At 44.9% G+C, this 21,778-nt stretch overlaps 1 protein-coding gene across 1 annotated transcript in view; it reads left to right on the forward strand.

Annotated features, from left to right (window-relative positions):
- Positions 1 to 17,383: 17,383 nt before the first annotated feature.
- Positions 17,384 to 21,778, forward strand: part of LOC119386480 (monocarboxylate transporter 2) — a 42,950-nt gene continuing 38,555 nt past the window's right edge. The window contains exon 1 of the mRNA XM_049413149.1: positions 17,384 to 17,675. Coding sequence (XP_049269106.1) covers positions 17,480 to 17,675 — 196 coding nt within the window. The 5' untranslated portion in view covers positions 17,384 to 17,479. The remainder of the gene's footprint in view (positions 17,676 to 21,778) is intronic.

Here is a 21,778-nt window from a genome sequence, read left to right on the forward strand (position 1 = left end):
AGAAAAACTTATGCACGCTCAAACACAATAAATTTATTCGTGATGGCATAGACCCTTCTATATGTATTGCTAACATAGATACTGTTCCTACTGAACCATCACTCAGAAGCAGACCAACTGAACCAAGCGACAATGTTGTTAACCTTTCAATGTTCGTTCTTTCTGGTGCTCACATATCGGCCTTATCGAAGGGTCTTACCTTTTGCCCAACCTCTGGTGGATTCAATGAATTTCAGCTTTTAAAAGACCTTGACAACTTTGCTCGAACCATGCGCCTAAGAGAGTACTTCCATAACCGTGAAAATCCTAGTGACGCTAAACTATCTATGCCCTCATACAAACACTGGACCCCACCAGCGCAACGTGATAAATGTCTAGATTTGTATATAAGTGCAGTGCAACGTGAAATACTGGAGGCGTACAAAACCCGCGTCCGTTACCGACAGAATATGACGAAGGAAGAAAAAACAGCGCTTGAAGAGCTTTCAAATAATCATGATATCGTCATTAAACCCGCAGATAAGGGAGGAGCGATTGTTGTTCTCAATAAGAGTGATTATATCATGGAAGCGATCAGACAACTCTCGGATACCACTTTTTATAAACCCCTCGCAACCGACCCAACCGATAACTTTAGGTCCATTTTGATAGATCAGCTCACAAAATTACTAAAGCAGAAAAAACTAGACGAAAAAACCGTTAGGTCTCTCATACCGCTCAGTCCCGTGGCTGGTAGGTTTTACTTGCTACTAAAGATTCACAAACAAGGTAACCCAGGCCGCCCGATCATTTCCGGTGTGAACACTACAACGGAAAACCTTTCACGCTATGTAGACTCCCTTATTAACGAGATTCCTGGAACATTTCCGTCATTCGTAAAGGATACCAATAGTTTTCTCCAAGATATATTACACCTTACCATTCCGCATAATTCAATCCTTGTAACTCTCGACGTCACCTCGCTTTACACTAACATACCGCATGCCGATGGGATTTCAGCAGTCCTTAAAGCGTATGAAGACTGTCGTGTCGAAAAGCCTGTAGATAAAGAAACCCTGCGATCGCTCCTAAAACTTATTCTTGAACTTAATAACTTCGAATTCAATGATAGCCATTACGTTCAGGTAAGCGGTACTTCGATGGGAACCCGAATAGGTCCGAATTATGCTAATATCTTTATGGGTATTTTGGAGAATGATTTCTTATCCAGCACTGACATGCAGCCTTTCTTTTATAAGCGATTCATTGATGATATTTTCTTGATTTGGACATATGGGGAACAAAACCTCTTGAAATTTATAGATGCGTTTAATCATTTCCACCCGTCAATCAAACTGTCGCATAGTTACTCGCCACTTTCGGTAAACTTCCTAGACGTCACTGTGTCGCTATGCGAAGGAAAACTGCTGACTAAACTATATCGTAAACCTACTGATAAAAACCCACTTCTGCATTTCAAGAGCAGTCATGTACGACATTGCAAGACCGCCATTCCCTATAGTCAGGCCCATCGCTTTAAACGATTGTGCTCCAACCGCGAGGATTTCATAGCGAATTGCGAACAACTTAAAACTTCTCTCACTAAACGGCAATATCCATCGGCTTTAATCGATGACGCAATAGGTCGAGCAGATAAATTAAATAGAGCGGAAATTCTGAGGGGGAACCGTTTGCCCGAAAAACAGAATAGCACCAACCTTGTACTAACACACTCAGCATCAGCACCAAAGGTACACTCTATATTAAAACGCCACTACAATATCCTTGCCCAAAGCGAACATCTCAAGAGTATTTTTCCTGAACCACCTCGCGTTGTGTACCGACGGTCTAAAAATCTCCGAGATTTATTAACGTCATCGAAAGTAAATAAGCCCGAAATAACTGGCTGTGCACCCTGCAACAAAGCACGTTGCAAGGTGTGCATACATATGCAAACGACACAGAAAGCCAATAGCACGTTTTCAGACTTCTCCCTTAACATTCGAGGTTCATTTAATTGCGATAGTTCTAACGTTATATACATGCTTGAGTGTACCGTCTGCAAAAAACAGTACATTGGCCAAACGGAAACTTCATTTAGAATACGCTTTAACAACCATAGATCGCATTCCAATAAGCTTCCTAGCCTACCATTATCAAAACACATTCGTTTACCTGGGCATTCTTTTGAAAATATTCGGGCCACTATACTTGAGTCAGGCTTTCGTTCTCATCATGATCGTGAAGCCCGCGAGTCTTACCTAATCTATAAGTTTAACACCGTCTCATCCGGTATCAACGAAAGCATAGGCACACTTACAAGCGTTCCCACTAAGCACTGTTAATCATAACCTGGTCTTCAACGGGATAGGCAGCTCTGTTTCTAATATCGCTCGTGTTTCTTCTACGGTTACGTTGGTAATCACCCACAATTTTTCAGCTTTCGTACCAGACTACGTGCATACGTACTGAGTTGTGTGCATCATGTACGGTGTCTGTGCTGTTTTTCAGTTTTTTTAGCTTCTTCTCGTATTAACCTTGATGTGTTTGAAGCGTACTTCAGGAGAACTTAAAAGTAAAAATTGACCTTAGTGCTGAGTAGATTTTCTGTTTGCGATTTCAGACTGTTCGCAGTTTATGCTAGCATGTGATTACGTTCCTGCGAAAAAAATAGGTAAAGCGCAGATCTGATGTCATTTCCCCCCCCCCCCCCCCCCGCCTTTTCTTCCATGTGACGTGCAATCCAACAATTCTGTCATATCACTAGTGTGTAATGCCATATCAACTGCGTGTGCAATCTATGTTACCCTGTGTAACCGGATTTCGCTGCCACGAGTCCCAAATGTGCCCGCATGAATCCATGTCGACTGCGCGTGACCGCTATCTTATGTTGTCATTCTTGCTATCGATAAGTTCCTTGAAACTATCTATCTACTTTAAGCGTGTTTATAAGGAAACCCACCGCGATGTACTTGTTACTTTGACAAAGTCTGGTCCACCAGACGAAACGTTAGTGAAAATATACAGTGCCAAACCAACGAAAGTCGTAGTTTCTTTCTTCATTCCTTATTCTATCGGGGTCCGCGTGATTCTTTTCCCACTACTATATATATATATATATATATATATATTGAATGAACTTGCAGGTAGCGGCTCTGACGAAGGCCGTGCCACGGCCGGAACGTTAGTAAAGGCATTATTGCTTTTCAAAACGTGCTACCAGCAAGTTCATTCAATATAGAAAATACCACCTGTCGTGCCCTCCCTTCTTATATATATATATATATATATATATATATATATATATATATATATATATATATATATATATATAGTGAGTAGTTTTTACACAATAATGAAATTTTTTTGAATGATACATAATAATAATATATGGGGTTTAACGTCCCAAAAGCAGGATATGATTATGAGAGACGCCTATTGAATGATACAGATCTGTACTACTGGTAAGGCCGCCATCGACATAACTGTACTCATGTAAAAGGTTAGTGTATAAAAAGTGTTGCTTCATGTATATGTATGGCTTCCTCAGCGCATGCTACATAAAACTGACGTTATGTTTGTATAATGCCATTAAACGCTGTTCAGCGAATTCGCTAAGTGCACATAAAAAAGGACATAAAGATGAGTGCGAATGAAGTCTTCCCCCCTCCCCCTCCTCTCTCTCTCTCTCTCTCTCTATATATATATATATATATATATATGTGTGTGTGTGTGTGTTTGTGTGTGTGTGTATAAAGTTACTAAAGGTTAGTAAAGCTTGTTTCGAACGTTTGTCGTCCTTTCTCATCTGCATTTTCCACCGGATCCATTGAACTTCATCCTCGCATATATATATATATATATATATATATATATATATATATATATATATATATATATATATATATATATATATATATATATATATATATATATATATATATATATATATATATATATATATATATATATATATACATATATATATATATATATATATATATATATATATATATAGACAGGTATTTTGCGTTGTATAAGACTCACCTTTTTTTCGATGTTTTCGCTGGTGCGTCTTATATCCACAAAAAGTCATGCAATTCTGCGCGACCAATATGTCCATATTTAATTCGTGACTACGATAAACTGAGCGCCGGAGCATTCGTACAAATATATCTAATCTTGTGATAACAATGAAGCGGCTGGGGTCTTAGACGTAAGCTAATTGTTCTTCAAGCAGCGCGGTGACCACGGAGATTACGGCCGCAACAAAAGCCACCACAGTCACGCGCCCTATTGTATTCTTCGAATTGTTTGTTCCTAAACGAACCATTATACTCACGGAACTGAGGAAACAAATAAAAGAGGACACCACAACGGTTCATTGTTGCAATGTTGTAGTGCCCGCGATATCAGTTACAAAAGCGAAAATACCACTTCGTTATCATCACCATCACGTTCCGTGCGAGACATCGCGGCAGTCCAGCAGTAGTCGCAGCTTCCTCTATTTACGTTTTGTATGCGAGTTTGTAGGTGGTAACCGTGCGGCCCGTTCGTTGTTTATGTGTTCCCGCCAAGCCCTGTAATGCCGTAGAGGTATGGCAGCCACCATAGTAGAGGCAACGCCAACGATGTGCTTCAAGGTGCTTAAACGCCGCGTACAAGTTACTCAGATGGTGACAACGGCAACCCAGCGATGCTGCCAACCGAGGCGGAAGAACTTTTGATAGTGCGCCGGTGGATGTGGCTGCAAATCCAGTGGAATAAATAGTCGTTTTCTGCGTCTTAAGACAGCGTTATGTGCAAGTTTTATACTGCTGCTCACAGATATTCAGTGCCGTGCGTAACTACGCATTGCGCAAAGAATGCACTCTGCGTGCGTCGTTGTATTTTATCATGTAGACAGAGTTAAAAATAGGTGCGACTTATGGGCGACATTACGGCGGAAAATGCTATATATATATATATATATATATATATATATATATATATATATATATATATATATATATATGTGTGTGTGTGTGTGTGTGTGTGTGTGTGTGTGTGTGTGTGTGTGTGTGTGTGTGTGTGTGTATAAAGTTACTAAAGGTTACTTCGTTCGCACTCATCTTTATGTGCTTTTTTATGTGCACTTAGCGAATTCGCTGAACAGCGTTTAATGGCATTATACAAACATAACGTCAGTTTTACGTAGCATGCGCTGAGGAAGCCATACATATACGTGAAGCAACACTTTTTATACACTAATCTAGTACATGAGTACAGTTATGTCGATGGCGGCCTTACCAGTAGTACAGATCTGTATCATTCAATAAAATTTCATTATTGTGTAAAAACTACTCACTAACAACTGCGTTTTTTAAAGGGGCCGTGCAACAGCTTTCCAAGTAATCATCGAATGGCTTGAATAAAGGAGCTTATTGCCTCAAGAATCCACTGCCACAAAAATTTTAGAATCCGTCAACTACGAGCGGAGTTACAGTGATTCGTCGCACGCTTTGAGCGCGTTCTCTCTCCTTTCGTTGTGCAAAGGACAGAGAAAGTCCTTTCTTGCCCTCTTATCATCCCCTACGCAGGGTGGATGACAAGGGGGAAGAAAGCTACGTTCCTTCATCACCCTGAGCACTTTCATTACTTTTCTTTGTTTTTTCTTCAAATTCGCTGTTTACTTTCAGTGTGATCGGCAGTGGGAGCGCGGGCACGTCACAGCATCCCTGTAACTAGGCAGCACACGATGCTTAAATCAGCCAATAGTCGTGGACTTTCTGCTTATGGCGTGGTCATTTGGGTTTTATGGCATCATTTATCGAGAGAAGAGTGAGCTATTTGTAGCTGATTTTGAGAATTGTAAATTCCACGTGCTGCGCTATAATGCTTGGCTCACATTCTCTCAGGGGCCTCGCCTGCCGATCGGCAGCGTTTTCTGACCATGTTGAAAAAGTGTTGGAGGGCCCCTTTAATGTAGATGGCAATCACTGCACATTTTAGTTTTCGTAGTAAGCATACAACGAGACCACCGGACTATGATTCGTAGCTCTATAGGCCCCACCATAGAGTACCGTTGATGTATTTCGCCGAAACAGGCCTCAGTTCATATATTTAATGTGTATGCCGTTCGGCAAACCTTCGAAATAAAAGTATCACACTTTCTTGCACATATTCAGGTTTGCGTATATTTTTTTTTTTGCTCCTAGTCGAAATAGTGTTTCTTGGGCGTGGTTACTATTATTACTATTGCTATTATATTACTATTGTTACCTTGTGAACCACACGTTTTATTTAAAAATGAGGAATTTTCGGTATTAGAGGTGCAGTCCATTGTTGACACACATCGTCTCTGCATTTGCAACATTGCTTGCAGTGCCATCCGGCACCTCCAAGCCAATGCGCAACGCAAACGGTGTAACCGCACATTTTCTTGGAAAAAAAAATGTCGGCGATTATAGCGTTCCATTGTTTCCTTTCATATTGGTCGTTAGCTGTTTGTGATTGGCCGAAATTCTCTGGGTCATGGACACAGCAACTGCTTGTAACGCTATCGCAACAAATGACGCGAAACTGATGCATAGCGTAATGACCACTTATGCACGACTACATAAAAAACAAGAGAATAAGCTATTTTCAATAAGGCCTATTGCTGGCCATTGGTTCTTAGGCATTCTTCAAAAATTTTTGGTGTGCCATAATATCATCTGCTTGTTACGCGACGTCACGAATTTGTGAAATCTCGTGGTATTAAAATGACGTGTGCACACTGAACAGCCCACTCATATGCTGAACAATACCTACATTTTTTTGGAATAGCCGGAGAGTGTCTCCTGAACGTAATTTAAGAACGCTGCCCGCCAATCACATTGGCAGTGACTAGTTTGAGTATGAGTATAATAAATATTTTCAATTGTAGTGATACGATGTTGAGCTCCTTGTGCGCGTATGCAACTCTTTGAACTCGTCCTTGCTGAGAGAGAAGGAGAGAGAGAAATGAGCAGCGATGCGCGTGTGGGCTTCATTGCCGTCGGAGTTGTATTTTTCCCTGTAAAAGTCAATTCAAGGATAATCGAGACTAACTAGCCCGGCTGTTAATTCAGTCTCCATAGCCCAGCAAACCGTGGATTTCGACCATCTCCCTAGTCGGTTAGATCAAGTCGCGGGGCAACCTTGAAAGCTGGGCTTCCCAATGTGCTCGAGTCCACTGCCTTATTCGTCGCCTTGTTGCAAACAGCCGCGATCGCTGCAAGCTACCATGTGATAGGCAAGGCTAAGCAGGCTGACCGGCAACTAAATCGGAAGCCTTTTTTAGCGCTTCCAGTTCGGCAAAACTAAAGCCCTCATAGACGCACAGTAGCTCGGATATAGAGCAACGGTGATGCTATTCCTTTTCGATGACAGAAAATGAATTTCTACAGAGACGAAGTAGTTTGATGTGTCCATAAAACGTTTACTGGTTCCTCCTGTACTTGCGTCGTCTATGATTTAAATTTGAGGCCAGGTAGAGCAGAATGAAAGCATCAAATACTCAGAGTGAACTAACGTTGTAGAACCCCTGCTTAGCGGCAGCCTGCTCTGCAATGCTGGATAGCAAGGCGCGAAAGCGTCGCATACGCGGCCTGCACAACAGATCGCCTACAGTGCGTGGTCGTGACACACGGGTGACAATCTTCACAGCAGAAGCGTAGGAAAAATTTCGTTATATAATTATGTGATTGCTGTGCTGAAGGAAAACTTCGCCTTGGTTGTTGGTTTCCCAGCGTCTAGCCGACAGTGACCAGAGTCAGAAGTGGGGGGGGGGGGGGTGCTCCGCCCCCCTAACATTTCTCAGTGGGGGAAGTTCCCGCACCTGCCTGCAGTGACGGCTTCTACTTTGAAGGCGTGCCTGCTTGGGCATGAGTAATTGTGCATCGGGAAAAAAATGTTTGCGCTGTGTTCTCAAGGTTCCAAAGTGTTAACGCAGCAAGTTACAGAAAATTTCTTGCAACAAATGCGGTCAAAGCGCGCTAAAAAAGAATTTGAAGTTCGTGACGTCATACTGACGTTCAGGTGCTTATGTTTCGGCACGAAAATCAGAAATGACACTTTGACCGTCGTTTCCCCTTGTAATTAATAATTATCCCATGATCTCGAGAGCAAAGTAAAGTTCTGGCAGTATAATTCATCCGCCTAGGTTTGTAATGTCTCAGTTTAGCGTGCCTTAAATTTTTTTTTTATTCCGTTCACGAACGATCTCTGAACAATATAAGAATTGTTGAGAGTTTGCGTCCGAAAACAACGATATGATTCTGAGGGACGCCGTAGTGGAGGGCGCCGGAAATTTTGACCATCTGGTGTTCTTTAAAGTGCACTGACGTCGCACAGTACGCAGGCCTCTAGCATTTCGCCTCCATCGAAATCCGACCGCCGCGGCTGGGATTGAAACCGCGACCTTCGGGTCAGCAGCCATCGCTGAACATGTCTTTGCTGGTTATTTCTTCCATGTTCACAGTCCTATCGATAATAGTTTGTCGAAGTCTATTCCTTAAAAGTATCGCACGAAGCGGTATGAAGGAATTACTAACACAACGCGTAAGTTGACAGTCAACTTCTCTAATTACACATTTACCTATTTACGCATTCCAGTGCTTTTCGCTTTTTTATGTCGTTAAGCCGATCATACCTCAAAGTTCCTAATATTTTTTTTATATGACGCCGTAGTGTTCTATGTCATATACGGGTCATCTTAGATGTCACCAAGACCGTATTCGAGCGCACTTTTTGAAAGTGTGAGCCGTGTAGGTGCGATCGGCTAATGATGGTGAACAGTTGGTAAGGATAGTGGATCATCTTGTGGTAGAAGCAAGCCTGGAAGTATATTGAGTAAAGAAATAAAGGAATGCGGAACATTTGCACGAAGTCGCGCAAAGCTTGGCACAGCGAATCTCGCGACACTCAAATGTTAAGGCTAACGACGGTTGGTGCTGTGTTTGTACTGGTTCTTGCAAGGTTTTGTTATGTTTTAACTAGGTTTTGCTTGAGGATCGACTATCTTCGCTGTGCCAAGCCGTGTGCGGCCTAGTGCAAACTTTCCGCATTTGTTTTTGTCTCTGTTCATTTCTATTTCTTTCTGTCTCTCTCTCTCTCTTTTTCCTTTTATTTCTTTATCTTTCTATCTTTCATTCGCTTTCTTTCCTACCTTTGTCTCACTTTCTCTCTATTTCTCGCTTGCTTCCTTTTTCCCATTCTGCATTTCTTTCTGTATTTCTCTCCTTCTCGTTCTTTATATGCTATGTTTTACTCTTTGCTCTCCTCTTCACCCTCACTTCCCTTTCCCACCAGCTTGCCATATGATAATATACAAGGCTATGCGATGTTCTGTCAGCATGCCTGGCTGGCCGAGTGGTTAAGACGTGTGCCTTTGGATCGTGGTTCGAATATTTCGTGTGGAATATTTTTAACAGCAAAGCTGTTTAGGAAATCGTTCCTTGTGAGTCGATCGCAAAAAAGTGTCATCATCTTAACGGGTATCTGCCACTGTGCGGCTACCTGAGAACGAGTACAGAGAGAGAGAGAGAGAAAGAAAGAAAGAAAGAAACAAACAAACAGAGAGACGGAAGAAACGATATAAAGAAAGAGAAATATTTGTGCCGAAAGAAAATTCTTCACGAGGCGGGATTCCAACCCGCGTATTCTCGATCCGAAGGCGAGCGTCCTAACCACTCGGCTATCAAGGCACGCTGGTAGAGCAAAGCATAGCCTTGTATAGTGTAGTGCAGCAAGGGGGTGGGAAAGGGAAGTGAGCGTGAGGAGGAGTGATGTGATGGTGAGGAGGAAGGAGAGGAGGAGGGGAGAGAGTAAAGAGTAGCACGGAATGAATGATGAAGAAAGAGAGAGTACATCAATGAAATAGAGAGAGAAAAAAAGATGACAAGAAAGAGGAAGCAAGCATCGCGTCGTCTAGCGACCAGATACTGCACCACCTACATGCGCAGTAGCTAAGCCACGCCCACCGACGGAGACATCGCGTAGTGCATAGCCTGACTGCCGAGGAGGAAGCCGTGCATGTCGAAGCTAGACGTGTCGGTCGACGGGGAGTACGAGCGGCGACAGGTCTGTGCTTCGCTGTGCCAAACTTTGCGCGACTTAGTGCAAACTGCCCGCAATTTTTTCCTCAAGATTTTCTCTTTTTTCTATCTTTCGTTCTTTCTGCCTCTTTATTTGTCTCACCTCCTTGCTATGCGCCGGCCATCTGTTGCCCGATTTCTGCGGCACATACTCGTTCATAATGGTACTTTTTGGGTCACCTCATTACGCCCAGCTAGAGCAGCTTCTCTCTTAAAACAATTTCGTTTTCTGGAGTATAGAGCGTAATGGGTCATTCCACGGCAAACGTACCAGTCGTTTTGGCGGTCATCTCTAGTGTATTCGAAAAACAAAATATCGTGCTGACTTGCTTCATTGAAAACAGTGAATTGCTGGAATATTTCGGAGACAAGAAAAATTAGGGTCACGTGGGAACCTTCCGAAATCTCCGTAATGCATCGTCTGAATGATGTTTGTAGAAAATTAATTACGAGAGTATCGTTTTTTGTTTCATTACCAAATTTGGCTTACGCGTTAAGCAAAGGCGTTCGTGCAAGGTAACCCAAGCTCAATAAAATTGGTCCATTTTTTGTGCCATATACAACTCCAGAAATATTGGCGAAATCTCCTGCGTTTGCGTTTTTTCTCATACAGTATTGCGCTATGTATGAAATACTTACTCCGCGGAAGGTATATTAAGCGTAAAACATATTTTCATACCATTAAAGCCCGGTCGGCAAAAGCTCTGCAGGACCATCAATAAAGTTGTTACCAACCAAAACTGAAGTTTGTAGTAGTAGTAGTAGTAGTATAGTACAACTTTATTCATAAGGGTTGGTATAAGGGGTCAGGAGCTCGATGGGTGGGGCCCCGAGTCCAGGGCTCCACTGGCGACTGCTGCCTGCCTCACGTGACCCAGGAGTGCAAGCTGTACCTCCGGGTCAGAGCTGGCGAGCTGGGCCTCCCATTGCTCGAAGGTATTAGACAGATTGTACTGGCCTAAAAAGGCATCTAAAGTTGGTGGTCGGTTTAGGCATCTCCACGAAATGTAATATAGAGATGGCGAGCCGCCACACCACGGACAAGCGTGCCCATACAGCGTTGGGAAAATATCGCAGCTATTATCGGTACATATATTGTTTTAAGGGACAAAATAATTTTAACATTCGCGCATGGGCTGCGAGGAGCTCTGGCTAACACTCCCAAGGATTACATGCACAGACATACCCAAAGAAGTGGACGGCAAAGCGCCTTCCGTGGTAGCCTAATTGGTAGAGCACCGGACGCGCAATTTGAAGGTGTGGATTGATATACACCGACGGAAAGGGTGATTTTTCGTCCACGTCATTTCATTTCAATTAATTTCAAGCTGTTCATTCTACTAAATACGTGGGAAGGTATCAGTGACACACTACCGAAAAAAACATGGTTCATTAGTCATGTTATTCTGTAGTCCTTTAGGGCTACAGAATAACATGACTAATGGGCGCACTCCTTGAAACTTGGAAGCATTCCATACATGTCTTGCGACTCTAGTGCGTTCAGTCCTGTAATATTGTCAGCAATAATGTCAGTCTTGCAAGAGCAAGAACACTTTCCGTCGGTGGGATTTCACCGACGGAAAGGGTGACTTTTCATCGACTTCATTTTAACTACGTCAGAATTAGTGCGCTACAATAAAAGAACGATTAACGTTCTTTGTGCTTTCCCAGGCGAAATTGTCTGTTCAATTCATTTGGTTGTGCTTGACATATAAACGAGCCGCTCGGGAAGAATTCCCCTTCTTTCGTTATTTTGTCTATTTGTACATCAAATGTTGCGAAATTTAGCACAGAGGTACATTTCGTTATGGCGATTTCAATACCTGTTTTGAAGTTTTGTGGTGTCCGAGGAATTTAAAATATTCAAAAAGTGTCTCGCGAATCGAATCGCATATTTGAATCTTCGCACACCCTTACTTGTTGTCCTCTCGCTCGTGTGAGAACCACATTCGGTCAAAAGCTGCTGCCAACAAGACAACGCCCTTGCGCAGTACGGTAGACAGCTGTTCACTTGAGCCGATCATACGCAGTCTGTTGTGGCTGCGTGCTGTGTTTGCTGCGCCAGGTGTGCCTAGCTCACGTATACAGTGCAGTTACGGCGGTCCCCACTACGTTCTCTTACCTCACGGGCGTTCGTGTTACCGCTTCCTTCCGGTGCGCACTGTAGACGCTTACTCATTGGTTTAGTCGAGCGAGCTGTTCTCTGAAATTCAGTTACTGGCGCTCATGATAAAAAACGGCAGGCGTGTATACACGGACACGAGATGTCAGGACAACACAAACGCCGACAAACAAGCTAGTCAGTTCCGATTTAGGATAGAAGACGGTAGGCGTGTTTGCACGCCGATCGCTACCTCCTGGCGCTCGCTGCATGTCAACCTATTCAGGCCAACTTTTGGTGGCGCTCGCAATGACACGCGCGTCGCCGAGTCTAAACTCGATCTTACATTTGATAAACGTGGACACGCGGGCACCCAACAAAGCTTGCCTTAGAATAAAACTGTGTTCGGTTCTGTAGCATGAACATTTTTTTCACGCGTATACAGAATATTGCAGTGAGCGGTTAAGTATCACTGTGCTTCACGAACACGCTTTTGTGGATGGGAAACTGCTGATGAACATCCCAAGGCGCCTAGACACTGAACAAGAAGTTCAAGGAAGCTGGAGAACTCCGCACTCTACGTTTTCTACTTAAGATAGCACAGAGACAATTGTAAACGGCTTAATGCACCGGCTAGCTGCCGCAGAACGCTTACCACTACTTTCTAAAGAACTGTTTCTTGATAAGAACTTGTTGTTGCGTGAGTTGGTGAGTACATCTTGATTTTTGCGTCAAGAACGACGAACACATGAGAGAACATCTTGATTTTTTCGGCGCCAAGCAAGCTCGCACAGCTTTGCCCTCGCACAACAAAGGTGGGCAGCAAGAAGAACGGATGGTCAAAGAAGCACACCTTTGTGCAATGTGTGCAAGAAGTGGTGTACGACACACCGCTGTCTTGCGGAAAGGCGCACATAGGGCAAACAGGCTGCTGCCTTAATGAACGGTTTAAGAGACCATGCGCAAAATGTAAAGAAGGTAGACGGTGCCCGTCTTTCGTCCCACTGCCGAAAATGCGCGTGTGAGCCGATATTTCGTGAGGCCAAGATTCCAGGTAGAAGCCGGAACAAATCAGCCCGTGAACTCTGGGAGGCGTACCACAAAGAAAAAAGCCACTGATTGTGTTAGCGACACGTCCATCTGCCTGTATAAGAGCGAGACTAGGTGTTTTGATGTCACATGTCCTTAGCCCGATACGTGTTGTCTTGATATGCGCTCGGTACGTCTGCGCTTCACGGTGCTGCATATCTCATTGCAACCTTTGCAATAAATCACTTGTTAGCAGCGCCTGTCCCGTCTTCTCTCATGTGTTCGTCTTTCTTAGCGCAAAATTCAAGACGTTATGTAACTGTTCGTTGGCCCAGTCGGTGCTTGCTGAGGGGTATTTCGTGCCACATGAAGCACGCAAATGAAGGAACACGGAGACTGCGCCGGCGGTACTTCCATCTGGTTTATTTTGGGGAGCTACCGAGGGGAAAATAGTCATACGCGCATGCGTAGGTTCTTCACATGCTTAGGATAACCAGAGTAAAAAAAAATTCCTCTCCGACTGTTAAAGGATAGCAGGATACAATTGGCACTTTTCTTTTTGATATAGTAAGCTTCCATTACCTTATCTGCAGTCTCATTTTTTTAGCCGAGAATCATGACCTCCCTAAACAGTGGTTGACGCGTGCAGACTTTACAATGCGCTGCCAAATGTGCCACGCCCGCCTTAGTAAGATATAGTGCGTGTTCCGTGGCTCGTACATTGATACATTGGCCGGCCATTGTATGACTTGCTGTACGCAAAGGGTATTTCGTAGACTACGCCTGTGGCTCATTTTCCATAAATTGTGCCATGTTGCTTGCCCTAACCTTGCCGACAGGTCTCAGTGCGAGCGCTTCTCGAGCTGAGTTGAAAGGGGTCGATGGGGGGCGAGAAAAGGCAATGGTTATTTCATGCCGGCCTGCAACCATGTGACAGCTTATGACCATAAAGAAATACTGCACGTCTCACGGTTATTTCATCCTCCATTACGGCACTTATTGTACCTTTCACGGTTTCACCGTCCGTAAAAGGCCTTCGGTGATTGATGTCACCAACGAGTCAGGGAACGTTGCAGCATTAGGTCGCCAGATTTGATTGTCAAAAGTCCCTACTTTATTCACTCTTCATGCTCATGCTGGAAACTCGTCCAGTCTTCCTGTTTGGCTCCTAGAAGATCATCGCTCTCTTCTTACGATGCACTAATAGTCTCACTTCGCCCTGCCCTGCCGAGCCCTTCAATTATCGATGTCGTCCGAACTCAGAGGGTTCGCTCCACATTGCAACAGAAATGCACAGAGGGACGATGACTTCTCTGCCCCTGCGCCACAATGTGTCATCGCGCTGCAGTATTGGGGCAGTGGCGGCGAGGTTCCTTGCTGGTGGTTAAGGGGGGATGCGGGGCTAAATGCCAACTTTTGAACTGCTGCACTAATCTTGACGAAAATTTCAGCGATGGCTCATCTTCTGGATATTAGGACATATTCCAATTTTCAGCGCCCTAGCATTAGTAAAAAATAACATACAGATGTTATAATGATCAATCATGTATGCTAACTTTTGAAAACTATAATTTCAGAAATAATGAAAATGTGCCAGTTATTTATCATTTTAAGTGCTCTAGATGGTTTCTAGTGCAGGATTTGCACTACAAAGAAGGTTGGTAGTGCAGGTTTTAGTGCAGCGCGCCTATTTCGCGCTCATTCCTGCCTGCAACAATGTTATTGAAGAACGAACCTATATAGCTTCAGGGGAGGAGGCAAAGAACGAAATACAACGTAAAGTATGAGAGCCATCGCTACCTTTTATTTTATAGTTTGGAACCTCGCGGCAAGTACGCTTGAAAGGAAGAGATCCCATATATCGGTTCTTCGGCTGATACACATGTTTGTGATAGCATTTTGTGCGAAGCGTCTGCTGTAACTGTCTCAGCCAGTGAGAGGAACATTTTATCTGTCTGGTCATTATATTATCTGACAGTAAGTAGACCTAATAATCATTCTAGCGAAGTATTATGGACGACGCTTATTGTGAAAAAAAAAAAACATTTGATGTCTGCAACGAACATACTCTCTCACGCTGAGGATAGCATTGCGTTGTAGTTCTCCATGTGTTACGGAGAGAACAACCTTTGTGATTCACTTAGGGCAGTAAATGTATTTGATATAATGTTTTCATTCTCAGATTTTTTTTATGTGTGGGAAAACTCATCATTAGGGACTGGATTTTAGGCAAATGCCTATTTTGTTCCTTGCGTTCCTATCGCCCCACTTTGATATATGAGCATAAATTAGAGGTTAAGAAGGACCTTCATAGTGTGTTTAAAGTGCCTATAAATGCCTATTTTTGGTAGTAATACAGCGTCGGCGAAAACAACAGTCCAGACGAGGAGAAGGACACGTAACACAGGGCGCACTAACAACGTGTTTGGTGCGCCTTGTGTTACGTGTCCTTCTCCCCGTCTTGTCTGTTGTTTTCGCCGGCGCTATTTTACTGCGAATATGAACCTACTAGCCAAAAGTACACCTATTTCTGGCGTTTGTGCTTAGATTGCCTATAAGTACCTACAAATGCCTATTTTCAGAATTGGCACCTATAGAACACTATTTAGCCGGCTTTCGAGTGCTGTTTGAGACCGCTATTCATGTTACCGGGCAACATTGACTGTTCGGAACTCTATGGGGCTTGACCTAGTCCTCTAGTTCAACCAACTCCCCGAAAACAACCGTTAGTAGCCGTGAAGCGCCGGCCAGCATACGCCGCCGCGCTGACATGGCGCGAGCGGTTGGTGAATGCGCATCCGTGGAGAACCGTCAGGGGGAAGGACAGTGAAGAGCGCAAGAAAAATGTGCTGTGCAAGCGGCTTTTCTTTTGCTTCTGATTTACCTCTTAAGGTGTTTACCGACAGGGGAGAAATTGACCCTACGCGATTAGACCCGGCCAATACGAGGCATATCTCGCTTCTGGTCTTTTAGCGGTCTGCCCCGCAGGGGCGTCTGCGCAAGCAGGCGCTTGGTGAGTGGCATCACCACGGACACGAGCCAGCGAGGGGTTTCGACCCCTCCCACGCCTTGCCGTGCGTGGCTTAGCCGTGTGCGGGGAAGAAGGGGAACCTGGGAGTTCAGTCACCACTGGGTGCTTGGACCTTTAAGGCCCCCCGGCAGACGCAACACACCGCTTTGGGCCCGCCTTCACGTAGACGGCGCCCCTTGGCTGACTCGCCCGGGGGAAATCGGCGATCGCCTTTTCTTATCCCTCTATCAGATCTTTTTCTTTCCTCTTTGTCCTGTCTCCTACTTCCTTTGTAGGCGGCCTGGGTTAACCTCGTGCAAATAGCCAACCTTGGTCCGGGGTACGAACCCGGGACCAACGCCTTTCCGGAGCGGTCGCTCTACCAATTGACCTAACCAGGAAGCTAGCAATTGGCAGCGCGGGGGCGAATTCATCGACAACCCGAAGCAACTGGGCACATATTGCAAATCAGCACATTTACGTACTTTCGGCCGCGCTCGTCTAAACATTTTCTTTAAATTGGCTTTTTCTAAAACGTGCTTTGGAAAATTGGCACTATTCATTTATTGTTTTTTAATTGGCTCGAGCCAGTTGAACTTTAGGGTTGTACGAGCTGAATTTTGTTTTGCTTATCTCTCTGCTGGAGAAACACAGAACGCAAAACAAAATAGATTGCTGAGGTTTACCAACCAGCTATCGCCCGCCGGTTGCGCTGCTAGGATAGTATTGTCTCGCGTCCTGTTCGCCGTTCCGGTTTAAGTGTGCTCGTGCTCGCTTTTGGGCTGGAGTGCTTGCGAAGTAATGCTGCGTCCTCACGTATTACATTCTCAAGAAATCTACGGGCACCAAAGCTAACACAACTTGATCTTCATCTCTCAATGTGAAACGCGTTTCGGATTTTCAATATATGCTTTTCGCAGAAGCGGCTGGGACGCGCGATCGTCTTGGCGTTGTGATAAGACGGAACAGGAGCTGGCGCACCGTTATATCGTGTGGACACTGAATCGCGAGCTAGACGCCTAGATTTGCTGTCGGTAATAGCGGCGTGCGCACGTAGTAGCGTTCGGGTTGAACAACTGTGCGCAGCCTCCTTGCATGCAGTGGCCCGAGGAGAGTGTACTGTAACAATTGCTGTCTTATCGCACACATACGCTGCGTTTGCTTTATTTGCAGAACCGCTGAAGTGGCTCCTTTCTCGCCCCTGCACCATCGGTGTGTATCGTGCACGAAGGCGCAGCCTGGTCGGCCTTGTAACAAGCAGCCATGGCGATGTCCTCTTACCAGGACACCGGTCGCAGCGTGCTCGTGGCGGCGGCCTGCAGCTGGTGCCTGTTCTGGACCATGATCGTGAACCGCAGCGGCGGCATCGTGTTCATCACCATGATTTCCGAAATGGGCGCCTCACGCCAGGCCGCCTCGTGGCCTTTCTCGCTCCTGGGCGCCGTCTCCAACATATTTGGTGAGCATATTGGACTTCCTCCTAAACGACTTGTCCAAGCCGCAAAGGAAAAATCACAGGCATCGGACTTACGACAGACGTTAAAGGGAAAATTAATTTGTACTTGCAACTTACCATCAAACAGTACCAGTGGCACCTATCTTACCCCGGAAGACGCTTGGGAAGCTAGAAAAAGCGCAAAACAAAGATACGGGCGATGACGCTGCCGTGAATATTAATGGCGGCATACAATCTTTCATCAAGCCGCCAGGTAAGGTAGACCAAGCGAGAAAACAGTGGCAGAACTGAAATGGGAGCCGTAGTTGCTTTTGCGCCATTAGACCCAACATAACTAACTAAAATGTCGTGTTGAGGAGACTTTGTGCGCACTGGGCAATGTATGGAACGCAAATGCCACACGCTATCTGTGATGTGCGTTCTTTTCTTCTTCCAGGGTATTTTCGTTTGCGCTTTATGACATTCAAAATAATCATGTTGCAAGTAGATCGCCCGTCCTTCCTGTTGAGTTAGGAGGGATGGCTCTGCTTCAACACGTTCATAATCGGAGCTCTCCAAATCAGAGCATCCGCTTGCAACTCGAAAATTATGGCATACATGTCTTCATCGCTCAATCCACTTCTAGAATAAAGAGCATTATAAACACTAAAAACTTCTAAAAAGCGTATTTAGCCCTATAAATTCATGTGCAGAGGCGCACAGCAGTGAAGCGGGTACTATTACTACGCGGATGTCTCAACTTCTCACGAGAACTCCGTAGACGCGGCGTCGTGAAACGTGGACGCCGTAGCGGCAGCTGACTTTCGCCCTTGCCCAACCGGGAAAATGGGAGAAAGGGAAGCTGGGCGTGCCTCACGTACTACTTCTCTTTCTATCGCATTTCTATCGCGTGTTTGCCATTGAGTTGTCGCAAAATCGGAATTAGCCTGACTGGAATTTCTTTCCTGTTGGCTTTAGACTTTGTCCTAAGAAGGGCTTTTATGCCACCGCCGCAAAATACTTCAACGGAGCCTTCATAGAAAGTGTTCTCTTGCATAACCCGTACAGTTCAATTATATTTACATACTGCAAGCCTGCGTGTCCTGCCCAGTGGGCAGGACAATCGGCTTCTGAGAGGGGGCCCCCGATTCGCAACCTATCTCTGCGATGAAAACCTATTTTGCTTCATGCATTTTTTTCGTTCAAAATGATTCGTCTTCAGAGACAGACGGATGGACCGGCACAATTTTCCACGTTCTGTCGGCATAGAAATAATTGCGCATTCAGTGTTCTTTGAATATGGCTTGCCAAACAGTTGCCAGAAAGGCCATATGTGCAGCGTAATCACCGCGCTGTAGGGAGCACCGACTAGCATCCACAATGACCAAGGTTTGCGAAGGTGTACGAACAAAACTTCGTTTCAGAACATATATACCTGTGTTAACAACGCTTCTGCTATGCCCAGATATATACATGAGCACCGAATGATCGGAAGGCTTGCGAACAAGTCCCTAAATAAAACAAGATGCTGCGCACAAGAGACGGACAAGAAGAGAACGAGGACGGGCGCAGATACATGAACTAAGTATCTGCGAGACGGGTTACATGTTCTCTTCTTGTCCGTGTCTCTTTTGCGCAGCACCCTGTTCTCATTATGCACAACCGACTCGCCCAGCAAGATGCATCATTGGACAAGTCGTTCCGACATACGATGTTGTGTATGTTTGGCAGTTCAGAAATATGATGGATGAACTTGTCTCTATCTGTGCGTTTTGTATTTGTCCCGTTTGGTATGAGAGTAATGTACTCTCTTAAAGTTAAGAACTTCACTTTTGAATGTAAACCATGGCGGTAGCAGAATAAAGTCCGGCATTGAAAAAGTCAAGTGTAGGCGCATTTGCGTTGATCACTCATGCTTTTTTCTCTAGTTCTACATTTTTGTCGTAATACTGTGGGCTCAGTAGCTCGGCTATATATTTTACTAGATGATGAACACCTGGAAGAACATCTTTTCAAACTATGGCCATGAAAATGCCGCGGTCGCTTTAAAAGGTACATCGCGGCAAACTGTTTATCTCGCCGCATTCAGCGCTCGAAGGCATTGTGTAGCTTAACCCTTTCCTTGACGAGCTTTGTGGCTGAAAACGATACAAAAATACCCATTTTTATTATTTTTATTTGCCTATTCGAGCATGCGTGTCTTGAAACAACTAAAAAATTATTCAAAGGGTTTTATTAGCAAGATACACGCAAATATATATATATATATATATACTTTTGTTTTGAAGCTGTGCACAGCCTTCACTGCACTGCACCGCGGAAAGTGTACTAACCTCTCCAGTCTGCGATGTAGAAAACGTCTCTTTGAAATTCAAAAAATAAAGCGCAGGGAAGCGAGTCCGTGAAAACATATATTACACGGGTACATATAGATACATATATAGATACGGGTTTCCTAACATCTAAGGGCGTCCACTGCCGATACGTAGACACATGGTTGTCGTCCGAATCCGATGGTTTAGAGAAACTATGCTTCTATGTGCGGTCGCTGCTGCACTCGTAGGAGAAGTGAAATTCTTCATTTAACGAATCTTCGGCGATGAAGGGCACTGCTTTCTCTGAGCGGAGCTGTTGCGACACGCGCGCACCGATCGCGCACGAAGGAGGACGTCGTTTTCTAATTCCGGTTACATGAATTAAGTACTTACCTTTCTCGACCAAAATGCAGGCTTTGAACGCGTGTTTAATATTTTTTTGCTGCGCTATCTGTTGAAGCCAAAGAGAACACAACAAAAAATGAATCAGGGTAGCTTAACTGCGGCACCCCCAAATGCTTGTTTCATGGTGGACGAGCCCAGCTCGTCTTCGGTAGGGAAAGGCTTAAAGGGACCCTGAAACGGTTTTGACGATTATGTACGAACACATTGAGCCGATAGAACAAGTCCTAAAGATCATTTACAGACCTATTTAAGCTCTGTGCGAAAACTGTGTAATTTATTACAAGGCTTTAAAGCTGCGAATCGCCACCGATCACAGCGGCTCAGCCAAACGAGTTTTCAAACCGCCCATTTCCAGTGCGCGTCGTATTGGAAGCGCGACGTCACGCAGGCGGCTGATCTGATTGGATATGTCCAGTACACGTCACTGAACCTCCTGTGGGCAGCGAGCGTCGTCTGCCTGTGTTACAACGTACTCCGTGTTGACGTGAGCTGAGCGAGAGTGTTTATCTTGAGGTTTCTTTTCTTGGACATAATTAATTGCCCCGGCCTTGTTGTGTACCACGTATCTAGCAATTTCTAGCAATTGGTGACTTGTAAAGCTGCGACATCGTGCAATGTTCGTGAGGCATCTGGCGAGCGGAATCCCTTCAGCTCGTCGCTGCAATGAGCGTCGCGCTCTCGCTATCCATTCAACGCCACGATCCACGTTTTTGTGGCTGTAACATCACCCCTGAAGACACAACCACATTGCCCGAGTTTACGCTTATCGGTGATCGTTCTCGAATTATTTTTGTTTGTCCGCATGCTGTTGCAGATTGTCGCCGTACAGGAGAATAAAATAAGATCTACTGGTAATGTGGCGGCACCTGTCGGAGCAGATATCAACCACTCCGCGAGCTTCGTCTTTGTTGGGCCTCCGAGATTACGCGCAACCCGTCGCGAAGCTCAAACCGTCGAGTGCGCTCATGAGAGCGCTGCGATCGCCGGCGATGTCAGGGTGTCTGTGAGTTGAGGGTGCAAGGCAGTGGTGAGGAGGAGGGTATAGATATAAATTCCGTAGCGGCCTTGGTACACAGTGCGTCGCTTAATTTCTGGTGCGAATGATTTGGGGATGCTCCTGCCTAAACGCTGACAAAACTTCAAAAAACCGTTTCAGGGTCCCTTTAATGAAACTATGTTATCATCACACTCGGTGTCTAGATGCATCACTACACTCGTGCAACTCGTACGCGTATCAACCACAGAGCGCCAAAAAGGAATAACAAAACAAAAGTTAAGAAGTCCGGCGGCCTCTCTGCCCTTATCGTAATGTCGTGGTCAAAGTGAAACATCGGTCGTGCTTTTCTGACCTTTGCATTTCAATACCGAACATGCCACACGTGTCTGTGATCTTCAGCAAAATGCGTT

Source organism: Rhipicephalus sanguineus, chromosome 3, assembly GCF_013339695.2.
Source record: "Rhipicephalus sanguineus isolate Rsan-2018 chromosome 3, BIME_Rsan_1.4, whole genome shotgun sequence".
Classification (NCBI taxonomy): Eukaryota; Metazoa; Arthropoda; class Arachnida; order Ixodida; family Ixodidae; genus Rhipicephalus; species Rhipicephalus sanguineus.